We start from the raw sequence: 22529 nt of genomic DNA, 5'->3' as shown, positions 1-22529 counted from the left end.
TATTTCACTTATATTCTCACTTTTATAGAGTCTATCACAAGGTGAGGTGTTCTCTTTATGAGAGGACAAGTACAGAGGTTTCACAACATTATATCATTGATGAATCGTTTGTCATATGATTAGACTGAGCAAAAAGAGATGTTTTGGGGTATATTTTCAGTGTCCAAAAGGGGAGAGTTGTTCATCTGTGACATCACAGATCTTGGTCGCATTGCCAATGGGAGGATCTCCATAGCATTAGTGATCTCGACATTCAATTGCTCATAACTCTTCTATTGCTAGTCCTATTTCACTCAGACTTTTGTTGATCTTATTCTTTGATTTTTCTGCTTTCACAAAAGCTAACTTGCTCCAAGAGTTTCATTCTCCTTTAATGAAACTTTATAACCATAATCTAACTTGGGAAATATTTGAATTTTTCATTCAGATATTTGCTAATAATGAGAATTTTAATGTCAAATGAGGGGATTTAACTTAAGCAAATGGGAAACAAAATGCCTAAAAACTTGAGAGAAACGGCTATTGTGCATGAAACTGCTTTATGAACCACCGTCGATGTTAGGGGCTGTTCCCTGCTCAAAAAATCAGTAATATTTCATAAAATTTCAAAGAAAACGTTGAACTTCAATGGGTGAATTAGAGGTGAAAATGTTGTGTCGTATGGGATGCAGAGAAATTTCGTACAACACACACATTTTCACCTTTAATTCACCCATAGTCGTCATATATTTCTTTGTAATTTTTTACACACTTTTTAAGTTTTAAAATGCAAATTGGAAACTTTCAGTAAATTATGATTTATCACTAATTCTGGCTCGGATGGTATTTATGTTTTATATTTTTTATTTTATATTTTATATTTAGGTATGAAAATTGATGGGGAAAAATGATTGTTGTCAATTTAAGGATCAATAGAAGATTAATTTGGGCCTCATGAGAGTTGTGTCCAGTACCTCCATGGGTTAATGTTGTTTCTCTCTCTCTCTCTCCATTTCTCTAGGTATCTGGTCACTTCATCTTGACCACTCATACAATGACCAAGGCCAAGGAAAAGATGGTTGTACTTCACCCTCTTCCCAGGGTTGATGAAATCAGGTAAGGTCAGACGGAATGCCACCAAGGAGTAGGCTTGACAAGAGTTTTATTTTATTATTGTGCAATTCCCTTAAAGGACAAGTCCACCCCAACAAAAAGTTGATTTGAATAAAAAGAGCAAAATTCAACAAGCATAACACTGAAAATTTCATCAAAATCGGATGTAAAATAAGAAAGTTATGACATTTTAAAGTTTCGCTTAATTTCACAAAACAGTTTATATATGCACATCCTGGTCGGTATGCAAATGAGGGGACTGATGACATCGCTCACTCTCTATTTCTTTTGTATTTTATTATATGAAATATTCTAATTTACTCCTCATTGTCAAGTGAAACAAAGTTGTATTCCTCCCTGAATATGTGGCATTACCATTGTTATACCATTTTATGGTTCATTTCAGTTGGTCCTTAATGTCAAAAACGTAAAAATTGAAATATTGTTTAATTCAAACAATAAAAAACAAAATTAATAGTGAGTGATGGACATCATCGACTCTCTGATTTGCATGCCATTGAGTTGTACACATAACTGTTTTGTGAAAAACAAGCAAAACTTTTAAATGTCATAACTTTCTTATTTTACATCCGATTTTGATCAAGTTTTCATCATTATGCTAGTTTGATTTTTCTCTATTTATTCAAATCATCATTTTTCTGGGGTGGACTTGATCTTTAATAAGCCTTGTTTGGACCTTGTAAGACAAAACACAGCACCATTCAGTGTATGTGACCTGCCGACCGAAAATCAACAATAAGTCGTCCAAAATGATTTTGTGGGGTTTCTTTATTGAGCTTGAGAAGGTACATCTTAAGCCTTCAAAAGATTGGTAACATGTCAGAATTGATGAACAATAACCCCAAAAGCACTTGATTGAATAGTGAAAAAAAAATCAGTGAGAGCGTAAATGAATCTGGAGAAAACAAGGTTTTTGGGGATTCACTTCATCATCTGTTGTAATCTTCAAAGTGCTCTGCAGCCTATCTCTAAGATGAACTTAAGCATGAGAATGAAACTTCCAAGCAGTCTCGAAAAGTGGCTTTAAAAGGGGCGTAAACAAGAATTATAAGAAGATTATTTGTACTTTTTGAAGACCAAATTACGTTCTGGCTGTTTACAGAAAAATTTCCTGGCGACCTATTGTTGGTTTTGGGTTGGCTGATCAAATATAGTCAATGGGATATAAAGCATTAAAAAAATCAGTCTTGTGAAATTATGTTTTGGTAATTTTTGTTGTTGATGTCCTATGGTATTTGATAAAAGTATTAAATGCCTGGCCCTATCTCTTTCTTGCAGCCCTGCTGTCGATACTGACCCAAGAGCAGCCTACTTCAGGCAAGCAGAATACGGCATGTACGTCAGGATGGCTCTCCTGGCCATGGTACTTGGCAAGGCATAGAACCTACAGTGGCCTTTGACAATATCAGCAAGACTTCAGCAACATCAATAGGATTCTTTGGTACTTGACAAGACATCAGGAGTGGACATAGCCGGATAAGACACAGTACCTTGGACAGAAATGGAATTCCATCTAATCTGGTTGGATTTACTTCTGAAAGGTATAGAACCTACAGCTGTATGGTGGACTTTGACAAGATCAGCAAGACTTCATTCAACAAGACTTCAGCAGCACCGATGGGATTCTTTGGTACTTAGCATGACATCAGGAGTGGACATAGCTGGATAAGACATAGTACTTTGGACAGAAATGGAATTGCATCTAACCTGGCTGGATACTTCTGAATGGCAGAGAACCTATAGTGGCCTTTGACAATATCAGCAAGACTTCAGCAGCATCAATGGGATTCTTTGGTACTTGACAAAACATCAGGGATAGAACATAGTGTACAAATAATATGAACTGTGAAATGGAATTGCATCTAACCTGGCTGGATTTGCCATTAAAAAGCATAGATGCTACTGTGACCTTTAACAATATCAGCAAGACTTGAGCGGCATCATTTTCTCTTTTCTGCTTCAACTATTGAATCCTTTGGTAGTTGGTAAGGTTAAGATCTAATGTAGCCTTTGACAATGTCAGCAATACATTAGCAGCATCAATGTAGATCTTCACCTCTCTGTTGGGTATATTTATGTTTCGTGACAATGCCAGTATGATTAACCCACTTAGCTCCAGTAGGCTTCGGGACTGCCTGGTACTAGAAGGCAACTGGTTAAGACAGTAAAGTGTCCACTTCTTTTGTTGGGATTTTTTTTCAAAGGACTTATTTACATGTCCTTCATAGCACTGATGGCCCCTTTCTGTGAAAAAGCACTTAGCGACACTGCCTTTGTGGCCTTTGAGCAATGGTAGCGTGGGTCTAGACAAACTAAATTTATTGAGTTTTTGTTCAGTCTCCAACATCAGTATGCTTTACTTGAAAGTATGAAAGTTGAGGGGGGAGGGGGAAGGGTCGCACTGTTGTCACAAAAACATATATTATGTGTGCATGTAATGTTTTGCCTAATATTCAGTTGTTGTTTTTTTGTCATCCCTGTACTTCTCAAAGAAGAAATTGTTGTTCATAAATATCATATTGTCCATGTTAAAAACAAGTCGCTTCCAAAAATGTTTCACATTTGCAATGGTTGTGTGATAGTTGGTCAATCATCATTATTCGTTCATAGTACTTTAAGCCATCAATTACTTCATTATGTATTCAATGTTTTTAATGACAGTTCTAATGACATGCGTATCAACAATCAAACTTGACTTTTAAAGTGAAATGGTTGAGAACAAGGAAAAAGCTTATAATGATAATAATATAGGGTATTTATATTACGCACATATCCACCTTGTTAGGTGCTCAAGGCGCTCCTATATTACCCGGCTAAGCTAGGCGTTCACAGCGCACACAGCTTCTTAAGGAATTACTTCCTACCGGTACCCATTTACCTCGCCTGGGTTGAGTGCAGCACATTGTGGATCAGTTTCTTGCCGAAGGAAATTACGCCATGGCTGGGATTCGAACCCATGACCCTCTGTTTCAAAGTCCGAAGACTAATCCACTGGGCACCACAATAATGCAATGATTTACAGGACTGTCAAAATGTAAAATATGATCAAAGAGGAGAATCTTTGCCAAAATGTTGACTATTGAATTCTGTCATTCCCACAGGCTTTGTTCGCGGCCCAACTATTCACTAGCATGATTAGGGAATGGACTTATTACCCTCTACTTTTAATTTGTAAATTTGCAAAAAGCCTGTACGTGTGCATATTCAGTAATATTCTGCACTTTTCTCACACACTGTATGAATAAACATTCCATACATGTTTAACAATAGGAATGGTGAGCACAAATGAAGGAATCAATGTCCTCCAAATAAAGATATTTCGATCGCCAATAAAATTTGGAATGGTGGCCAGTAATGCACTTGCATGAAATGCAGTCTCCCAAATCAAATATGCAAATATTAAAAGTTTATTTAAGGTGCTAAAACCCATCAAGTCCTCCATCATACAATGAATGTTATATTCACGGCTGTTTGTATATTGTTAGTTGTGCGCAATCATGTTTTCATTTGTAAAGCAAAGAAAAAAGAAAAATCTGAAAAAAGCAACTGTGATACTTTTGTTTAAACATGGAACTAGTCTTTAAGAGAGAAAACATAAACAGACTGTATTCAGGTTATTTGTGGATTTTAAAAATCCATGTTTATTGTTATTATTATTGCCATCACATTGATTAGTCATGTGACATACTCCAGGAGGCAAGCAAGATGACAGTCATTCTAATAGTATTGTGGCAATACATGATTGGCAGCCAGAGGCTGATACAGGTTTACCAAATATAAGAACATACGCTGTACGAAGATATTATACTAAGAGTAGATAAATTTTAAGAAATGCCTTCAATACATAATAGATTAAATTACACTAATGGATTTAGATTTGGGCCAAAGTGACGCAATAATGAAATAATTCGTAGAAGAAACTTGCGGTGTATTCACTAAAGCATTGTGATTATTTATCTGTATTTCATTTCTTAAAATTTTATTTGGTATGTTTGGGGGATTTTTGCAACCTATTTTTGTGAAGTCTGAGGCTGTGTAGAAAGCACATTTGTCATAGATTTTAAAGCCTCTGATCAAGCAAAAAAGTGAATTTATAAAATGCAATGAATCTAAAGATGAGAGTGTATGAATTTTTGGATATATGCTGTGTTATAGGCTGAAATAGAAATGATTTGTGTGGAGATATATAAGAAAAAGTATAAAACGGAATTTAATGAATATTGGAAGAAAGTTAGATGTATTTGTTTATTAATAATAGTTATCAAAGAAATGTAAACATTGATCATAATTATCACATCTGAATTGATTCTTATTTGTTGAAGAAAAGTTGATATTGACAGATTTTTCGTATGAAATGAAATAAATCTTGGTTGTGCTATTTGTAAGTTTCTATATTTGGAAATACTGTCTTGGAATGTATGTGATATGAAGTACTTAAATTGTGCCTTTTCTACAGTTTACCATCTGTGTGGTAGTAAAATGTTATGTCAGATATTATGCATGGAAGTATAAAAGGGAATGTATGGAGAAGAGTCAATTAAGCGTGCAAAGAACCCTTTCTTTAAACATTTTCCATTCAAGTAGAATCTACATTAGGTATTGTATTTTGTTTAAAACAATCCATTTATTCCATAAGTATTCTAATGGAATTGTATCTTTATGCATCATTATCATTGTTGAGTGATTAAATTGTTTTTCATTGTTGAATGATTAAAAAGAGATGCATACATTGATTTTGAATTCAGTATTTGATCAAGCACATTCAGTCAGGTATAACTAATGGTACAGGGTATTTCAACATTGATCTTCCTTTAGAATAATCATCTTTGCAGCCATTGAAATGAATTTCAAAATTTCAACCAAAATTACACGAAGCACATATGTGTAAATATATGTTGTCGTTTTTGAAGCACACATTGTACATGTAGTTGGTGGAGGGTATAGCGTAGAAGTTTGAATTTTTCAGGGTGCACAGCGTGAAAGTGAAGAAACTCATAAAGATGCACAAGGAATAAGGATTTTTCATTTTATCAAATCAAGTTTTCTTGTAAAATGTTTCCTTGCTTTCATTTGTAGTATTAGGTATATGGTGTGGATTTATGTTGGTCCTATTTTTTTCCTATGAATTGATTTACAAAAGCAGCTTATTTGTAAGTATAATTGTAATGCGAGAATGCGAAAGTAAACGTGTAACTGTTAGTGTATTGCAAGGTTTGTTGATTTGTAAGTAATGACTCAATCACCGATTTAGGTATTGTTTATAACTTCTTTTGAAATGTGTAGGTCATTGATATAAACATTATTGTGAATGAACATTAAAACTGATCTGTAGAACATGAGCTGAATTCTGTTAAGCGATTTGACCAAAATATCATGAAATTGAAACGAGTTTCAAGTACTTTGTGACATTTCTTGATTTTCATTCCCTTTTTATACAGGTACAATGTATTGATTCAGATATTTTTTTTCTTGTTTGCATTATTTGTGAAAATGAATCCAATAATGAAAGTGTGGAATGTATTTTAATTTCTTTTTTTCTTCACAGCAATCCTAAGCATATGTTGGACCAGTGAAAATAAACTAAAGAAAAAAGTGTATTTAACTTTTAGTTATTTACATGCAATAATTAGACGTGTTGAGGTATACCAGTACTAAGAATTTGTCCTTCCTTGCAAGCACAACTTCTTGTTACTCATCAATATCAAATCATGAATTTTTGTTCCAAGAAATTACGAACATGAAAGAATGTTGGTTGTATTCAAGGTACAGAATAACATGTTCGACTGTATGTATAAAATTGGCATGTCAATTTCAAGATTTTGAATCTTGAGTTAGGAAATTAACATAAGTAATGTGAAGATATTAATAGTGTATTGATGTGATGGTCACAGCCATTTGTGACTATCATATGCATCAAGTGGGGTTTTCTTTTTGTTTATTATTTATGTTCCAGAAGGCTCGGTGATAAAGTGTAGAAGTACACATCGGAAATCAATAAAGGCCCTTTTTTGTCTCTCTCGCACAATATTGTACTGTTACATCACATTCAATAAAATATTGTATAACACCAAACCTTTGGCATACTGTTTTGTTGTGGTTGTTGAGCATTTTGATAGTATTATATGTACCCATTCCTAGAAGTAGTAGAAGTAACAAGGAAATTAAAAAAAACAATTATGCAGTTCACTATTTTATTTTCAACTTGGTTTATTCAAAAACTTTAATACACAATAACATTTTAAACAGGGAACACAAACAGCCATTCTGACAAATGAATTTGAAACCTTTACAAGGTAAAGCTACATGTAATCACTTTACAAAACAGAAATAGATTTTTAGATTTAAACAAAGTTAACATTTTAAGAGAAACATTTGCAGTTAATAGCAATTCAATATTAGGTCAAAAAATCAAACATAATTACATAATAGTTACTTCAAGGTTCCACACCGTTTATCTCTTCATATATATATATATAAAAATTTATATATATATATATATATATATATCTGAGCTAGTTCGGGGAAGAATATAAAGTTGTCCTATAAAAAGAGAATGATTGAAGGCTTATACGATATCCCATTAAATTTGAGTATAGTGCCAAATTACCAGAGGGCAACTGAAACGTCTGAACATTTTATATAGAATCAACAATGATGCTGGTATGGAATGAAGTCCCTAACTGAAATGACTATGAATGAATAGTTAAACTGATGATATACCACCTATAGAAATGAGGAGGAGGGGGGTGTTTCATGAAAGTTGTCAGCAGTGTCTGAGACAATTTCAGTGAAGTCCTTGGTTTTGATTGGCTGAAAGGCACTGGCCTCTGACTGTTACTATGAGTGAAAGTCAGCTTGTCAGTGCTGACAGCTTTCATGAAACTGTCCCCAGAGGTCATTGAAGCAGAATAACCTTTCAACTCAAATTCTGGTTTTGGCCATGTGTTGGTGATTTGAAGTAGACTTTCAAATCAAAGTTCATCAGTAAAGGAATATCGGTGTACTTGTAAGGTACTTTTCTATTACCCCCCTCCCCCCCCCAAAAAAAAAAAAGAGCTAACATTAAACTGTTCACATGGTAATGAAAATCCACAGTACTTTGCAATGAAATACATGAAATAACTTTTAAGCCAAAAACTATCGGGCAATTTCATACAGTATGTACATCAATCCCTCTCCATGCAGGATACCCCTCAGGGGGTGGGGGGCAGCCCCCCCCCCCACTTTTTTCCAAAACCATGTACAAAAACGTAAAAATGACCATATGATTGTGATTTTTTGCATGGTCAGTCACCCCACTTTGAAAACCGTTCCGCGACCCCTGCCCCTTAATTGATATGTTTCTGCTTTGTGCTTCATAATATCTGTGATGCTCTCAAAATTATTTTGGCTTGGATAGTTCATGAAGTAAGGTCAAAATTGCGAAAGGGGGTAGGTCGGACGTACACTACAAAAAAAAAGGTTGGTTATTTTTGTTGAATTTCCCTATTGCAAATGAAGAGAATGTGAAACTATTTTGTGGGAAGAATTTACAAGAAGCAATTGTGAAAACTTACAAACTGATAATTAGACTTCATGTTTAAATCTAAACTCTTACTATTATGTATAAACAAAATGAAATTCTGAATGTATGATACATATACATGAACATTCAACACTTCTTGAATCGTCTTCAAGTTAAATCCTTTAAAAGGCTGAAAAAGTGCAGCAATTTTTCCTCTCATAAATCTGTAAGTGGCAAAAGTTTTAAATAGAAAACAGAAAAAATTTCAATAATTACCTGGTAAAACTTCTTAATTTTTTTTTCTAAAACAGTGTTCAGTATGAACATATATAAACATTTGAATTGCCTGCAAGGTGAAAAAGTTAAATCAATTTCATTTATTGTATAAAGGATGGTCCAACTATACACAGGTCAATCTCAAAAGATATGAAAGAGTGGGAAAAAACATTTAAAACCCCCAAAATATGAAAAGTTTTCAAAAGATATTGATCAAACATCCATAACAATTCCAAAATAAGTAACGTTCTGATCAATAATTATATCTTTAACTAGCTTAATATTCATAAATAGCATATATTTCTATATATCATAGAGGTCTATTCAGAGTGTTTTGGTATATATTTGGTAAATATATCTTGAATTAGCAAATATTTATAAATTAATATATATTACTATGTATCATAAATAAATACTGTAAATAACCATTTAAATTGAAATGTTTGTATATCTATATAGATTTAGGGACCCGTTCAAGTTCAACACTGCTTTATATATATTTTCTAACTCGAACTGAAGTCATACTAGTATAAGGTACATGTATGTAATATCATTTCGGAGAATTTCTTTATCCTTTAACTCAATATATATTCCAAAGTCATATCAATAATGATACATAAATAACAAATACTCATACACAAATAAGAATATAACAAGTTTCAAGAAAGAACACACACACAAAAAAAATCATGGATTCTAACTTAATGGTATATCTTGCAGGAATATGTACCAAAGAATTATTAGAGTGAGAAAAAATAATCTTCTGGATTGCTCTTTATATGTAAAATAATATTGCCCATATGAAAAAGAAAATACAAAATAACATAAGAAATACATTGCAATTTCAGCAAAACTTTATCAAACCTTAATTTGGTTTATAAAACAAGTGATTTTAAATGAATGTTGCTTTATTGAACTCTAAACAGTAATTAAATTTCTCATTTATAAATTGCATGCAGATGTACATATGATATAGATACAATTTACTATTTTGCACATGTATTTACACCATTTGACACAAAATGACATGTCAGTTATAAAATTGTTTTCATATAGGTGCAGTCTCATTTTTGTAAATATATTTTGTTCAAAGTGATAATGAATGTATATTTTAAAGTTAATGACTAAATATATTAATCGATAATATATAAAATTAAATCTAAGAAAATATCAATAACATTGTCAGACAATATTTGCTTTATCTGTACAATATTTCTTTTCATTTTAGAAGCAGTCTTTGAACTAAACAGTGACATTCAATACAAATACAAAGAAATTCAATCAAAATTCAAATACTCCAATCAAAACAAATATCATGAGGAAAATTTTTAGATTACATGTATACAGATTACATTGAAAGCACAAGAACACTTGTCAGTGTTCAGCATCAATTTAAGCTTCGAAAAAAACGTTCAGGAGCAAGCTTTCTTTTTTTTCCACTCTGTACATGAACAAATCATGTTCATATGAATTTATATCTTATTTATAAAGAAAGGAAATACTTAAATTTCAATTCAAAAGCAGAGGAGAATGCTCATTGCATCATTACACAGCAAATCTTAAGTCACCAATTATCGCATTAGGAAAAGAGACTGCACAGTTTTCTTCATCTGTTCTTGTTGCTAGAATGAAAAAGAAAAAGAAGAAAAAATGGAAAGGTAAATAAACAAATGTAAACACATTCATATTAGTTTTAACAGAAAGTTTATTGCTAAAAAACAATTGATTTGCTTGATTGTTTTGCTTTGTGCTGTCACAATTTTTTTTTTTTTTTGCATTCATTTCACGTAAAAGAAAATAATTTGAAACATATTGTTCACATACTCCAAACATATAATATAATTCATCACGCAAATTACTAGTACATATTGATGCCTACATGTATATTTTATACAATAAATATAAATGGCCTTCTACTTCAATAGATTTCCATAAATCTATTTCCTTGTTTTGTTATTATTGTTCAAAATAAGACATGAAAATGATTAGAAAACTGTGGTGATACAAATAGCCAAGTTTGATTCCCACAAAATAGCATTAAAAAATAACTATTCAACACTAATTGTACAGCATAATATATTAAGGGACTTAACACTTTGAAATTGGTTTTTATCTTACCATATCTTGAAGCATTCTCTTGAGCATAGCCTTCATATCCTTGTTGATAACCTGTTGAAGAGATTCTACAACATTCTCCCCTAAAGTGGCATCTTTCCTCAAGAAGCCTGCATGCAACTCTTCGACTCTCGACAAGCTGACAAGGCAAATAATTGGAGATCAATACAATAAAGTTTCTAGATAATAAAATCAATAAGCTTTATTCGTGGGCTAATTTTGAGCCCATGTGCTCAATTATTTTGCTACATTGTAGTACATTTACATTAGAACAGGGAATTTCATGTGCTCTTTTTGAGTTTTCCAGGGCTCTATGGGCTATTTGGAGGCAAATTCCGACAAGTTCCCAAATATTTTTTCGCCTTGCAAAATACATGTACATGTTAAACAATTTGTAGGCTAAGGCCCATATTCTGAACTTGGGTTTAATTTAGTCTAAAGTTGCATTTTAACTATGAATAGCCAACTGTGACAGGTTCAATTTATTCAGCTCATTTGACACTCAAATCATTCATAACTATAGGAAATAATAATTGTTTTCTGCACCATAAAAACATGGGGAAGTAGCAAAGTAAATATTAGAAATAAACAATATAAACAAAACAAATCTTGTAATTTTAGCACAGAATTAGACCATGGTGTAAGTTAAACCTGGACCCTATTATACAAAGAGTTACAATTGATCCAATCAGCCACAACTATGGAAAGCCAGGAAATGTTAACATCTAAAATACATGTTTGTTCAAAACACTTTCTAGATACGGTGTACATGTATATTCATACATTCAATGTTTTCTTGACAATCCAGTATGCTTCTCTTTGTATACAATAGACATTGTGCAAATTTCCTAAGGAAAATATTATGGCATTGATGGATTTCCATATTCTTGAGGTTGATAGGATCAATCATAACTTTTTGTATTAAAGATTGGGCCAAGACTTCAGAATACGGGCCGGAGAATCTGCAGTAGATGTGAATACACTAGTCATGTGAAAAGATTCTCAGATCACCTGATTGGATAGTTTATATTCAATCGGTCTCATGCCAATTTGTCTAATTACAAACTCGTCTACTATCATTTGGTCTACCATCAGTTCGTCCACTATTCACATAGTCTAATTGCCATTTCGTCTAATAACCAGTTGGTCCAATAGCCATTTAGTCCCTATACTATTTGGTCTAATTGGACTACGTGTTAACTGGGCAAAATGAATGAAAAGAAAATGAGTATTAGACCAACAGGTTTGCGATGAAATGGCCATAGATGAACTGGTGATTAGACGAACTGATGATTGGACAAAATGATTATTGGACCAAATGGTTGATAGACGAAATGTTGATGGACGGAATGGCATTAGACTACATGAAGGTAGACCATGTGAAGAGTGGACGAATTGGCAATAGACGAATTGGAAATTTACCGATTGGTTGACCAACATCATACAATAAGTTGTGATTAATCCAATCAATGTCAACTATTCAATTTAATCCTGGTTTTATTGTGAGAAATGGATACATGTACGTGACAAAAGTCTGAAGACTCATCTCATTTACAAAGTAAAAACATGTACATTAATTATAAAGATTTGGAATTTACAACACTATACATAGCAAGACTGATAATCTATATTATAAGGCCATACTATGCAAATAATAATTCTGGCAAGTTCAAAAGAAAGACTGCAACTGATTAAAGAAGGATTGAAATGACAACATTGCAAAAGTTAAATGAACGAAATCTTGAAGTTTTTGCATTGAAACACCATCGATACAACAATCCTTCATGTAAAGGTACACGATGACCCCTTGGAAGCAGAGAAGAGCACAGTGATTTGTTAACACATATCATGACTACACATATTTCAACAACAACAAAAATTGAATGGAGGCATGTATGAATGGTGTATCTGGCTCATCATAGGGTAGGTTAATTTGGGACATTTACACGGACAAAACCTTCAGCTGAACTCCCATGACCTAGGAATATTGATCTTGAGAGGAGGGGCTGGTCTTTCCTCTATAGCAAGTGTGAAATGAATTGATTTGTGGTTGACCTAAAAACACCTTTTAGACAGCTATGACAATGAATGAACAAAAGTAGATCATGCAGTGTTGTGGGAGAGAAAGTATTTTTGACGGTCACATACCAGTATGGTTGAATAAGTAGATCACAAGGACGTTTCAGATGTGCCACTTCTGGGGGAGTTGATGCATGTAATGTATGATAATTAACAGGGTATTTTTTTAAGGTTTGTATATACTAGGTCTAAAGCAATTGATCTTTTTCTCTGATAGCCAAAACTTCAAAAATTCTGTTTATATTGTATATTTCGTATGTTTACTATTTTGTTTTCTTTTGCTTTCATTAGGAAGAAAAATACTTCAGTTATCATTCCCAGACAATTATGAACAATTTGGGTGTCATGTGAGTTACCAAATTGAATCTGTACTGCTAGGGATTTGTGCCACTATTGGCTCTCCATAGTTAAACCACAACTTTAAACCAGGGTTTAATTTAAACCCGAGTTCAGAATACGGGCCAATTGGTCTACTATTGATTTGGTCTGATTCCTGTTTGCTCCACTCTGCACTTGATCTAATACTCACACTGTGTATTCCTCATTCATTCTCTTTTTAAGCCACTTTGTTCTAATTACCACTTTGTCTATTATTTTTCTCCTTTGTAAACTGAAACTTTGGTTCACAAGCAGTTGATCTAATCGGATAGACTAATAGGCCAGTGGATATTAGACAAAGGGGTATATCCTAACTTGAAATTAGACAAATTAAGATGGTCTAAATGACAATCAGACCAAATGGTTAGACAAACAGGTTGACAATGATCAGGATTACACCATGTGTAATGGTATAGAGTAGACAGAGCGGGTGTACACCAATTGGCAATTTACAGTTTTTATGCCAGGTTTCAACGAAAACAAATATTTAGGGGAGAGGCTTTTTTACTTACTGCCTTTCTACATGCTGTGTGGACTTCTTGGCGTATTGTTTGAGTAGGTGTTCATTCTGGGCTTGAATCTTGCCTAGTTTCTCCAAACTACCCTCCATGCCGACCAACTCTGTAAGAAGTTTGTGTTGGAAGTCATTCTGGCCCCTTTGCCTGATTTAGGAAGAAATTTGATAAATATTCAATAACAATAATAATAATTATTATTATTAATAACAATAATAACAATATAATAACAATAATAATATGTAATAGTAATAGTTAAAACTTGTAAAGCAAATAATTAACTGTGCAGAGTTCTCAAGGCACATAGAGAGTTAAATGAGCAAAATAGAAATGTTCTGGGCAAGCTTTATATGACACTAATGACTGCAACCATATACATTGAACATGTATCTAGGTGACTGGGAGAATGGTAGTCCATGTAAAGACATTTGCCTAGTAACTAGTAAACAAAGATCAAATATAACATCAACAAAAGTCAGGGAAGATATATAATTTAAGATAATTTCATGACAACTGGATGATTGACAAGTCACTGCTCTAAATCCCCCTTAAAGTATGAAATTCCAACTATTTGCCCAACTTGTATTATATTTCAACATACATGAATGTAATGTAATGTCACAACAAAAATTCATACTGATGATGATGTTTGCAAATACGACAATTTATCCTATAATATATTTAAAAGAGTATTTACTATTACTTGTATTAATAATAGAATTCATTCATTGAAATCTCATAGCAAGCACAATTAGAGTAAAATTATATGATAAAATAATAGGTCACATTATCACAATAGCAAAAATTCTCAATTATTACAATAATGTTTACATATAAATAGATAGCCTGTCGGTACCCTCAAAACAAATAAATAAATGGCTGATCATAATTTACCTTGCTTTGTGGAGTTCCAAAAAGAGTTTATTCATCTGCCTTTGGGTGGACTGAATAGCTGTCTCTGTGAACTTTTGGGTTTGGGTCCTCTTCTCCTGATAAATTCAAGTAGAAGAATTTTATAAAGTAGAGGACGATAGTATATAAATAATAATACACATCATGACAGGCATTAGTAAAAAATAACACACACTCGGTAAACATTCCTATGGAAAAGTTGGACACTATTGGACTTTTTCAAACAAGGGTGGGTATTATTCTGATGTCTGAGCAAAATGATGTGTATCATATGTTTTATAAAGTAGTGAGCGGATCCTTATTAGCTGATACACAATATTCATCTCAAGACCAGTAATCATCATCGTCATCATCATCAGCAGCAGCAGCAGCAGCATCAGCAACAGCAGCTTCAGCATCATCATGACCATTGCCATCATCAACATCATTATCATCATGACCCATCATCATCATCACAATCATCAACATCACCATTATCATCATCACTGTCCCCATCACCAACATCATCATTGTCATCATCACTAACACCATCATAATCATCATCACAATCATCACAATCATCATAACCATCATCATCATCATCATCACCACCACCACAATCATCACCATCATCATCATCACCTTCATCACTACAATTGCAATCATTATGAATGTTAGACCAAGGTATCATCATCATCATCACCATCACCACCACAATCATCACCATCATCATCATCACCATCACCATCACCACCACAATCATCACCATCATCATCATCACCTTCATCACTACAATTGCAATCATTACAAATGTTAGACCAAGGAAAGAGAAGGGGTTCGGGTGATTACATACCGTTAACTTTTGTTTGATTCTATTTCTCATGAAACCAAACATCTCCGGCATTTGCATGGAATGGAAGTCCATGTTATGTCCCCAGGAGGATGAGATAGAATGATCACTGATGCCATCCTCACCAGAATGTTCACTCTGCTCTCCTTCATCTGTGACAAAAAATAAACATTACAATAATATTGTAGCTTAATGAGTTATACCTTTAAGATGTATTTCATAGTTTAATCATAGAGGGCGATATTTTTATGTTATGATATACTTTGCCATTATTGGGGAAGTACGTCAGTTCGCTGGGAGCTGCGGTGGCGTGCGGTTGTAAGATGTAAGCTCCGAATAAATCAAGTTGAACTGTATATTGAATATATCCCAAGTTGCTTCATTTGCATGATTTAGGGTGATTTGGTGTATTTCAGAGGAGTGAGAGAGTGTATAACGTTGCACAATAGACTTTTGTGACCGAATCTGCCCAAAAAGAGATATAAATTCTGGAGACTGCGAGACGGCAGAATGCTACCCCGACAGGGCCCGGTTACGCCACAATATGATACTTCTTGGTCAAGCTCCTGGCTACAGTACATTACAGAATTATTGAGGTATAAAACCAGTAATCATGGTCGCAATTTGCGCAATTCAACGGATCCTCTGCTTTTACAGATTCCATCATTCAAAACGAAAGTAGCGCTAGGTGATCGAGCATTTGCTTGTGTAGCCCCAAGATCTGGAAAAGCTTACCCATTCGTAAAAAACTTTAAATCAAAGCTCTAAACACATATATTTAATTAATAACAAGCATTTTATGAGTTCCATAAAGCGCAGTAGAATATATACTTTATGTAATAGTTTCTGCGCTCTATAAATTTATATATTATTATTTTATTATCATGAAAAGACCACAAAACAATGATTGCAAGAAGATGGAGAAAAGCAACGTGATCCTCCACTTCAAACCCACAGGAAGTCACCCAAAATGAACTTTTAAATTTTCATTACGTTTAAAAAAGCAAATCCTAAAGCTTTAAAAAGACAAAGCAAGTCATAGTTGATCAACAAGAACTTTCACAAGTACTTGATTCGATGTATACTGTGCAGACTTGGTTTAACTTTCAGAAGTCCCACGAAAAAAATGTGTCTAAGAACCCCTGTATCTTGGCTTTGGTTAATAACAATTTCAAATTTTGACATCAAAGCCCGGGGGGGGGGGGGGGGGCCACTTCCATTGACGAGTGGATACCATGCGCGACCATTGGGTCTCGAAAAGCACCCTAAACACGTATTTTCCATATTCTGAAAATGCACCCCTTAACAAGTATTGGCGTCTGAAACCCTACCCTTAACAAGTATTGGAAACAAAACTTGGCAAGTATTCCCTGAAATGAACCCCTAAACAAGTACAGCGATATTTTATTATGTCACGGGTCCGTCGGTCGTCGGTTTTACCTTTACACACCATTTGGTTTAGTACGGCCCCACCTTCCACACCTCGCGCAAATCGGACTCTAAACACGTAGTGTTGGGGAAAAAAGGACATCCTTTATAAAACATTTTAATTTTGTTTTATCATCCCCGCAAATTTGACCCTAAACACGTAGCTTTCCTAGCGAAATAGATACCCTTTTTTCATTATTTTTGTGTTTTTTGACACCCTTATCACGTTACGTACGTAACGTGCCCTATCTTGAAAAAGACATCCTTTTTACGTGTTTTTTTGGTCGCGCATGGTATCCACTCGTCAATGTAAGTGGCCCCCCCGGGCATCAAAGACACAATTACTATTTTGGCTACTTTAGAGTACCATTCTGGTGATTGTCAGCTTTGAGATAAAGGGTAATCCAGGGTTCCCAGCTTTTCAAGAAAACAAATTTCCCTGATTTTTCCCTGATGAAGTTAAAAAATTCCCGGATAATTATTAAAGCCCATTCCCAGTTTCGCATGTTTTCTATAAACTTGTTGCAGTGAATTGCATGGATTTTCAGTATAAAAACAATAGTGTGAAACTAATTCAGTACCACTATAACCAGTCATTCAATTGATGTTGTTTTGATATGCAACAAAATGTAACAAGAGTCTGACTTACTACCGTGCTTTCGACTTTTGAGCGTATCAAAATTCCCTGATTTTTCCCTCATTTGAGGCATTTTTCCCTGATTTGAGGAATTTTTTATCACATTCCCTGATTTTTCCCTAACTGGAAAAAAAGTAAAATAATTCCCTAATTTCCCTGATGGTCTGGGAACCCTGGTAATCTTATTTTATGCAAGGACCAAGCAAATGCTTGGAAAAACTACAGAAAATCTTCAGAAGTTCTATTAAAAAAAATCATCACTTACCCATCGGATTATTAGCCTGATACAGTATTCTGGGCTCCAGCATGGAAATATGCTTTGAGCTTTGGTTCAATCGACCCATATTCTTATCCTTGCTTCTTGGAACGTCTTCTACCTCAGGGTGAGCATCATCCTCAAGACTCACATCCTCATCAATGTCCTCATCGATGTTCTCATCTTCGTCATCTAAGAGGAGGTTGGCATACTTCTTTTTCAGTGTTGATTCAGATGCCCTTACACTCTTAGACGGACCTGGACACGTACAAAGTCATATAAAAGTTAGAACATGCAATAAAGATAGTGTAACTAACTTATAATTGGACATTACAAGAAACTAATGTTAAATTTCAAATCAAGCGTAATGGGGGTTTGCTAGAGAATTGAGTTGTAAATTAAATGCAAATCACCTACAAATTTGATTTTAATCAAAGGACTTATGCTTGATTTGGTATTGAACGTAAGTTTCTTGCAATGCATAAGATAGCTAAACCACAATTAGATGACTTTGCCTAACAGAGTATTTCGACTAATAATGTTAGTTCATTGAAAAGGAAAGAAGACATATTGTAAGAATTGAAATTTTAACACATTATTTTCCATTGATAATTAGAATAGCTTTACCCAAAGTCAATAGGTCAACAGTTATTGTGGGATTATTTTATTGTCATTGCCATGCTCCAAGAAAAGTGAGGAAAAAATGTTTAATAAAGGTACCTTGTATCTTACAAAATTGGATAAGCTTCAAAATAAAAAATAAAAAAAAATCTTCATGCATTTTCTTGAGTATGACACTGAGGCTCATACACATGTTCAATACTACAATTCCCGATAGGTAGGAGGCACCCATGGCACGCATGATTAGGATAAATAAATAATTAAAAGAATAATATAGGATTTGTATAGCGCACGTATCCACCTTGCTAGGTGCTCAAGGCGCTCCTATATTACCCCGGCTAAGTCTACCGATTCTGGTGCGCACAGCTTTTTGAGAAATTACATGTACTTCCTGCGGGTACCCATTTACCTCACCTGGGTCAAGTGCAACACAGTGTGGGTAAATTTCTTGCTGAAGGAAAACATGCCATGGGTAGGATTTGAACCCACGACCCTCTGTTTGAAAGGCGAGAGTCAGAACCACGACGCACCCATAAATGTGCGACAGACATTTATGTAAGAATACCAATATACAATGTACCATGGTAATTTATAATATCCTGGATATATAATTTCTTAACTGTACACACACATACACATATCGGTACAAGACATTATCATCTGATATGATCCTGGTAATAAACGTATACCCTGGTATTAAAATGCTAGTATACACTGACCTAGGAAAAAACCTACCCTGGGAAAATATGCACATCATACTGTAATTTTTTTATTTGCAGTAGCAGTATCATATGGCTTATAACCACAAACCAAATTATCAAATCCATAACACATTCATGCACAATACAGTTCATCGCTGGTGGGCTCTAGTTGAATTCATATCTCAAAATTCAAATACATGTACTTTGAGGACAGCGAAGGAAAAGCTCTATTTCAGAGTTATGACACAAGCAAGTAACTTTTTAGCCTAGAAAGAGTTCTCTCCAGGAAAAAGGAGACAGTCTTCAGACAATTTGAGTTTGCCAACTTGCCATTATTGCCTCAATTCTATAAATACAACTATTTCACAGCTGTCCCCAATATGTGTTCTATTTAATTTCGAATTACCCGAGTGGTCAAACAGCCCACTGACAATACTCTGATGATTGCCCAACCTTTATAATGAGATCCTTTTACAAGATTGCTGCCAAAATCTTTAATTTTTCTGCATGTCGGAACAGAATTCTACCTCGCTATTAAATGTGATAAAGATTCATTAAGAAACTCATACAAAGTACATTTGACCATTCCAATAGTTCAATACCCAGGTCATTAAGTTTTTTAATACATGGATTTCTCAAGGACTCATTCCTATGCACTTTATGAACTTGCAGAGAACGGTCTAAAATCCAAGGACCTTTGGTGAATTTTTATTGGAGGACAAATATGATGATCATCTGGGCCCTATTACATACATGTATAATACTATCATTGTAAGTAATTGATCTTTCCTTCCAATGCATGGTAGCCACATGTACAACGGCATTGGCGGCGGAAGCCAACAAATTTAGGGGGGACCACAAAAAATGTTTGAGACGCAAAAAAAAAAAAAAAAAAAAAGGTTATCAATCAAAAATTTTAGGGGGGACGCAGAAAAAAAAATTGACAAACAAGCAACAACAAAAAAAAGAAAAAAAAAAAGGTCATCAACTAAAAATTTAAGGGGGGGCCATCCCCCCCACCTAATTTAGGGGGGGACACGTCCCCCCCGCTTCCGCCGCCTATGTACAACGGTAGAATGATCAAGGGCCAATCAAAGTTAAGGATTCATGGAAGTTCATACTCCTGGATTGCAAAGTAACTATTATGCAACAAGCCCCTGGACAGTGCTATCCATGCACTGAATAAATCAGAATGTATAAAGCATTGTTTAATCAGCACGCGTAGTTCATGCTTGAACATTTGAACCCTTATCAAATTTAGTGTTATGAGAGACATTTGCGAATGGTGTGTGGTTGTAATTGTTTTGTAAGTTTTTGATAGGTACACTGTTCTTAGTTTTGCTACCATCAAAATCATACCTATCATTATGATCAAATTAAAAAAATGGACAAATAAAATACAAGTTCAATGCAGGAAAACTAAGAGCAAACTAGGTAATATTTTGACATACCTAAAGTTATTGTTGATGCATATTAAAAGTTTTAGTTAGGATTTATCTAACAATGTTCAGTGTTTTTATTAGTTTCCGGTGAATACCACAAGCATGTCTTATCACGTTCCTTCTTTATATGATTTTTTTACTCCAGACCTGCTATGTACATGCTACTTATCTTAATTTGATTGTATAAAATTGGTATAGCGCCGACAAATGAAGAAAGCCTTAAACAGAAATTATCATTTCTTTTAGGTATAATCCCTAGGCATTGGTCGTTAATTCATATTTAAAAAAACACTTGTAGAGGTTTTGTGGCACAGTGGATAAATCTCTAGACTTTGGACCACAAGGTCTGGGGGTTTGAATTCCATCGCGGCACTCTCGTCCTTTGGCATGATGTTTATCTACATTTGCCACTATTCACCCTGGGGGTGTTTTACAAAGATTTAAGTATGACTTAAGTCACACTTAAATACCTAGTTGCATATGGTATAAAAGGCTTGACCGCATTGGCCAGATTGTGTCATGAGGACGCGCACAACTGAGTATCTATCAATAAGATCGCGCGTTGCATATCATGTACGCGTCAGCATTTAAGTGCGACTTAAGTCATACTTAAATCTTTGCGTTCAAAACACCCCCCAGGTGTGACAAATTGGTAGTCGTTAGGAATGAATTCCTTGTACGCTCAAGCACCTAATCAGGGTAGCCATGCTAAAGCAGAGGTAATATCCAGTGCTTAGAAACAATGTATCAAGCATTACATAAAACTGTTGCACATTATTATCATTATATATGTTGTGAAGTTTCCTTTCAAAATTTGTTGTCATTGTTACATGTACATCTATATGTTTCTGGAAATTTAATAAATACAAGATGTTTAAAATACCTGACACAGGGCAATCCATCTCAAAGTCACCTTCACCATCAGATCCTACACTTTCCAGCTCATCGACAAATGAAACTTGCTGAAATACACACAGTAAAAGAAAACATAGAATCCATGTTTATCTTTAATTAACTTTCCAATTCATCAATGAAAGATACAAGCTGAAAATATATTACACAAGTAACACAAAAAATCCATGGTACAGTATTTTTGTGTGAAGAGCACAGGGTGCTAGCACCGAGTGCTTATTTTGCATAACACTGTCAGTACCTGAAATGACAGAATCATAGACCTGTGCATTATATGTTTTATGAAACAGGTAGGAATAAAGTAAGTACTGTATTGGTAATCCAGGTCAATGCAGGTCAATGTATAATCAATAAGTATATTGTGCATACCTGATGTCTGTATCAGTATTACATCACAAACTACTAGCATATTATTAGTTTTGAGTTTATAAAACAGGTTGGCAATTGTGTGGGAAAATGTTAAACACACTCCAAATTCCATGGATCGCAAAGATACAGATAAATTCATGCTTTCTATTATGAGATCACAGGTATAGCATAAATGCCTAAGTTCATCAAAACTCCCTAGCCTTCTCTATGAATAAACATGAAATATAAAAACCATTTAAATATTCATACTCTTTGAGGTGAAATAATGCATCCAAAATGCATCCAGGGTTGTATAGAATTAAAGCATTAGTATGTGACATGATAATGCATTTATTCATACAAATACAGTGTACCTAAAAATTTTAATTAAGAAATATGAATATTTTGAACTTGTAATATCTGGAACTTCAGCTCAATGCAATTTAAATACATTATTACAAGA

The 22529-nt window shown here is 34.1% G+C and overlaps 2 protein-coding genes across 2 annotated transcripts in view; one reads left to right on the top strand and one right to left on the bottom strand.

Annotated features, from left to right (window-relative positions):
• Positions 1–7185, top strand: part of LOC129280734 (multifunctional protein CAD-like) — a 60140-nt gene extending 52955 nt beyond the window's left edge. Inside the window, exons 38-39 of the mRNA XM_064112463.1 lie at positions 1001–1095; positions 2392–7185. Coding sequence (XP_063968533.1) covers positions 1001–1095; positions 2392–2494 — 198 coding nt within the window. The 3' untranslated portion in view covers positions 2495–7185. The remainder of the gene's footprint in view (positions 1–1000; positions 1096–2391) is intronic.
• A 2609-nt stretch (positions 7186–9794) lies between these two features.
• Positions 9795–22529, bottom strand: part of LOC129280848 (synaptonemal complex protein 2-like) — a 55606-nt gene continuing 42871 nt past the window's right edge. The window contains exons 25-31 of the mRNA XM_054916850.2: positions 21690–21768; positions 18052–18300; positions 15725–15873; positions 14875–14969; positions 13978–14127; positions 11012–11147; positions 9795–10515 (exon numbers count right to left, since the gene is read on the bottom strand). Of these exons, the coding sequence (XP_054772825.2) occupies positions 10465–10515; positions 11012–11147; positions 13978–14127; positions 14875–14969; positions 15725–15873; positions 18052–18300; positions 21690–21768 (909 nt within the window). The 3' untranslated portion in view covers positions 9795–10464. The remainder of the gene's footprint in view (positions 10516–11011; positions 11148–13977; positions 14128–14874; positions 14970–15724; positions 15874–18051; positions 18301–21689; positions 21769–22529) is intronic.

Source organism: Lytechinus pictus, chromosome 17, assembly GCF_037042905.1.
Source record: "Lytechinus pictus isolate F3 Inbred chromosome 17, Lp3.0, whole genome shotgun sequence".
NCBI classification, from domain to species: domain Eukaryota; kingdom Metazoa; phylum Echinodermata; class Echinoidea; order Temnopleuroida; family Toxopneustidae; genus Lytechinus; species Lytechinus pictus.
The sequence above is the reverse complement of the archived record's forward strand: the minus strand, read 5'-3'. Positions and strand labels throughout refer to the sequence as shown.